This window comes from Tupaia chinensis, unplaced genomic scaffold, assembly GCF_000334495.1.
Source record: "Tupaia chinensis unplaced genomic scaffold, TupChi_1.0 Scaffold000460_1, whole genome shotgun sequence".
In the NCBI taxonomy this organism is placed as follows: domain Eukaryota; kingdom Metazoa; phylum Chordata; class Mammalia; order Scandentia; family Tupaiidae; genus Tupaia; species Tupaia belangeri.
Genome location: NW_006159969.1, coordinates 1 through 3,669, shown reverse-complemented (window position 1 = coordinate 3,669; position 3,669 = coordinate 1). Strand labels below are relative to the sequence as shown.

The 3,669-nt window shown below is 35.4% G+C and overlaps 1 protein-coding gene across 1 annotated transcript; it reads right to left on the bottom strand.

Annotated features, from left to right (window-relative positions):
- Nucleotides 1–1,956: 1,956 nt before the first annotated feature.
- LOC102485202 (olfactory receptor 13C3) lies at nt 1,957–2,934 on the bottom strand. Its single transcript, XM_006155533.1, has one exon. It carries the CDS (start codon nt 2,902–2,904, stop codon nt 1,957–1,959), a length of 948 nt encoding a protein of 315 aa, XP_006155595.1. The 5' UTR covers nt 2,905–2,934.
- Nucleotides 2,935–3,669: the final 735 nt, after the last annotated feature.

The following is a 3,669-nucleotide window of genomic DNA, read 5'->3' as shown; positions in this document are numbered from 1 at the left end:
AAAGGGAAATTACCGCTGAATATTTTGTTAAGGTATTATAGGTGGAAATGATGGTGGAAATGACACAGATACTCATAAAAACTTTTTCTCTGTTCCTAAAAATGTTTCTCTTTTATTTATTTGTTTTTGTCTGCTCCTGTCTTGGTAGGACTTTCATTGCATTTATCAGTTCTAAAAGCAAGATCATTTACTGAGCTTGATACTAATACATTTAAGTATTAATACTGCCCATATTCCTAAAAGAATTAAAATGTAAACCATTCCTTCTAGTTACCTTTTTAAGATGCGATGAAAGGTTTTTGCTTCTTTCTTACCTAGCACATGATGTCAGCCTCTATGCTTTTACTTATCTAACCCTACATCATAGAACTTAGAATGAGTGAAAGATGAGATGTTAATCAAATTTATTTTGCTACCAACTTCATGGGTTAGCCTTGTAGCTGAACCTTGTAGTTCTACCCCAAAGAGGAAAATCTGGGTTAAAAAAAAAAAGAAAAGTCAAAGGAAGGGAATGTCATTGCTGATATACTCAGAGCCTATGGGAAGCCTCTTGGCATATTGTAAAGTATATTTGGCAGTTACTACTACCTGAATGATAGTGCCTTGGGGAAATCAACATTTGGGGTCCAAAATACATAGTTAAACTCTAGTCGTGCTATGCAGTTAATGGATAATATGTATTGTGTATAAACCAACATTAACTAGGGCCAGCAGATGGCATAGTGGTTACTTCACTGGACTACCACATGGCTAACTGCAGTTTGAGCCCTGGACCTGGTGGCTTAAAAATCATATCAAACTCAAGTGCATCCATGCCCAAGATCCTGAGAGGAAAATGAAGACGAAGGAATTGTGGAATGGTCATCCCCCCTGGGGGTGTGATTTCTCACTTTCCTCTCACTATGTCTGTCTGTCTGTCTGTCTCTCTCTCTCTCTCTCTCACTCGAGAGAGTGTATATACCCTAAGGCAAAAGCCTTTAAAAAACCAACAGCAGCAAATAACTGATACATTCTAAGAGTGCTGCTTGGTTCAATTTGCCTGAGACATATGACTGAAGTTTTTAGAATTCTCCTTTTTAGTCTAAAATGTCTCCCTCCTGCAAGACCACATCCTATCCTATACTAAATCTTTGCATCAGCACATACTCCAGAGTCTCATTTGTTCTTGATCATTTCTTCTCCTGCCTGATCTTCTTTTTATATAGACATGGGAGGAGGCAAGGATGGTGTGATTTGCATCAATGTGGCAACTTTCAAGAGGTGCTATCTGGTGCTAGTAATCATTAGCTTAGAGTAAAAGGTGTTCAAAGCAGAAATTTTACATCTTCAATGTGGAGTTTTAATTTCAGCACACTATTATGCTGGTACTATGGTAAGTGCTTTCTCCAACTTATTCAAACTCGAAATGACACTGGGAATTGGATTTTATTTTATTTTATTTTATTTATTTCCTAGAAGAAGTAAAGTAACTATGTCTTATAAAGAAAGAATAATTTATCCAATATTATTTAGATAATTTGTGGAACTGCTGAATATTTTTCACTTGTCTATTTCAGAATATTTATGATTGTTTTTCACACATTCCATCAGAAACATTTATTTTAGATATCATAAGGAATGAGATTTTAGTGGAATTCATTATGTTAGTGATATTTGGATGAAGCCATGTAGGTATTTATGATTGTTTTTCACACATTCCATCAGAAACATTTATTTTAGATATCATAAGGAATGAGATTTTAATGGAATTCATTGTTAGTGATATTTGGATGAAACCATGTAGGAAGCTGAGTTTGTAACAAAACATTGTTCTTAGTAATTCTTGCTGAGCTAGGATGAAGGCAAAAAATAAAAATATCTCTCTAACCATGATTTTTCTAAAAATTTCTTTCACTAATTTACCTATGAGTCCATCTTTGTCTGTTACACAAAGATCTACATTTCTTGGTATTCTTATTAATTAAGTTTTCTATTCATCAGGTATTTTACAGCAGCTTTTACGTCCTTATTCCTCAAACTATAGATGATAGGATTCAGCATGGGAGTGACTACCCCATAAAACAGAGAAATGAGCTTGTCTGAAGTTTGCATCTTGTCTTCTGTTAGGTCTTGAGACTTGGGTTTCGCATACATAAAGAAGATGGTACCATAAAATATGATCACCACAGTCAGATGAGCTGAGCAAGTAGAAAAAGCCTTGTGTCTCCCTGCGGCTGAGTTCATTCTCAAGATGGTATAGAGAATGGACACATAAGAGAAAAAAATAACCAGTAGTGGAAGAACCAGGAAGACCATATTTGATATCACCATGGTAATAATATTGAGGGATATGTCAGCACAAGCTAACTTCAGGACAGCTAATATTTCACATGTGAAATGATTTATAATATTATTCCCACAGAAAGGCAATTGCATGGCTAGAGATGTTTGCACAATTGAGTTGATTCCACCGGAGAGCCAGGATGCAGAAGCCATCAGTACATACACCATCTTGCTCATGATGATGGAGTATCTCAAAGGGTTACAGATGGCCACATAGCGGTCAAAAGCCATCATGCCAAGAAGCAAACATTCTGTTGAACCCATTGCAAATCCAAAGAACATCTGTATCGCACATCCAGAGAAGGAAATATTTCTTTTCTTTGAGATTAAGCTCACCAGTGTTGAGGGAACAGAGGAAGATGTATAGCAGATGTCCAGGAAGGAGAGGTTACCCAGGAAGAAGTACATGGGAGTGTGAAGACGAGAATCAAAGATGCTTGCTATTATCAGAACACCATTTCCCATAAGAATCACTGAGTACATAACTAGAATCAGAGCAAAGTAAATGACTTCGATCTTTGGGTATCCTGAAAGACCCAGGAGAATAAATTCTGTCATAAATGTCTGGTTAATCTTACTCATGTCATCTACTTTAAGTATGTAAAAGGAAGATCTAACAAAATATATCCACTACCGGGATCCAAGTGGTACTAATTATCCAATCATTTTTTAGGATGTATTAGAAGTCCTTGCTTGAAGCTCTGATGCCAAGTATCTTCATAATATGTGTGACTAGAATACAATAAAATTGAGAATGATGGGAGTACCTGCAACCCATTATCAACATGTGAAGATCTGTCTATGACCAGATACACATAAAGCAACCTTTCCTGTTGTTGAAGATATATTCCCAAGTTAAAGTGTCTAAAACACTTGGCTAATTATCAATCATAAGCATGACTTTTTCATTTCATCTGCCCAGAAAATAAGCAGTATAAAGGGCAAAAGATTGCTCAATAAGAACTGCAATTTTGATTTGACAATAAAGTGGTCAAAATTTCACAACATTGATTCTTTGGGTACATTTCTATGCCTGACATTGCATACCTTATATTAGTTTCATCCTGTATTTTACAGACATTTAATCATAATAAATCAAACTATAAAGGGCAAAAGATTGCTCAGTAAGAACTGCAATTTTGATTTGACAATTAATAAAATGGTCAAAATTTCACAACATTGATTCTTTGGGTACATTTCTATGCCTGACATTTCATACCTTACAGTTCATTCTGTATTTTACAGACATCTAATCATAATAAAATCAAACAGCATGAACCAAAATTTAACATCTGTCTAAAGACATAGTTAGTTGTTCTCTGACCTAGAAAAAGTCACCAAAAAGAC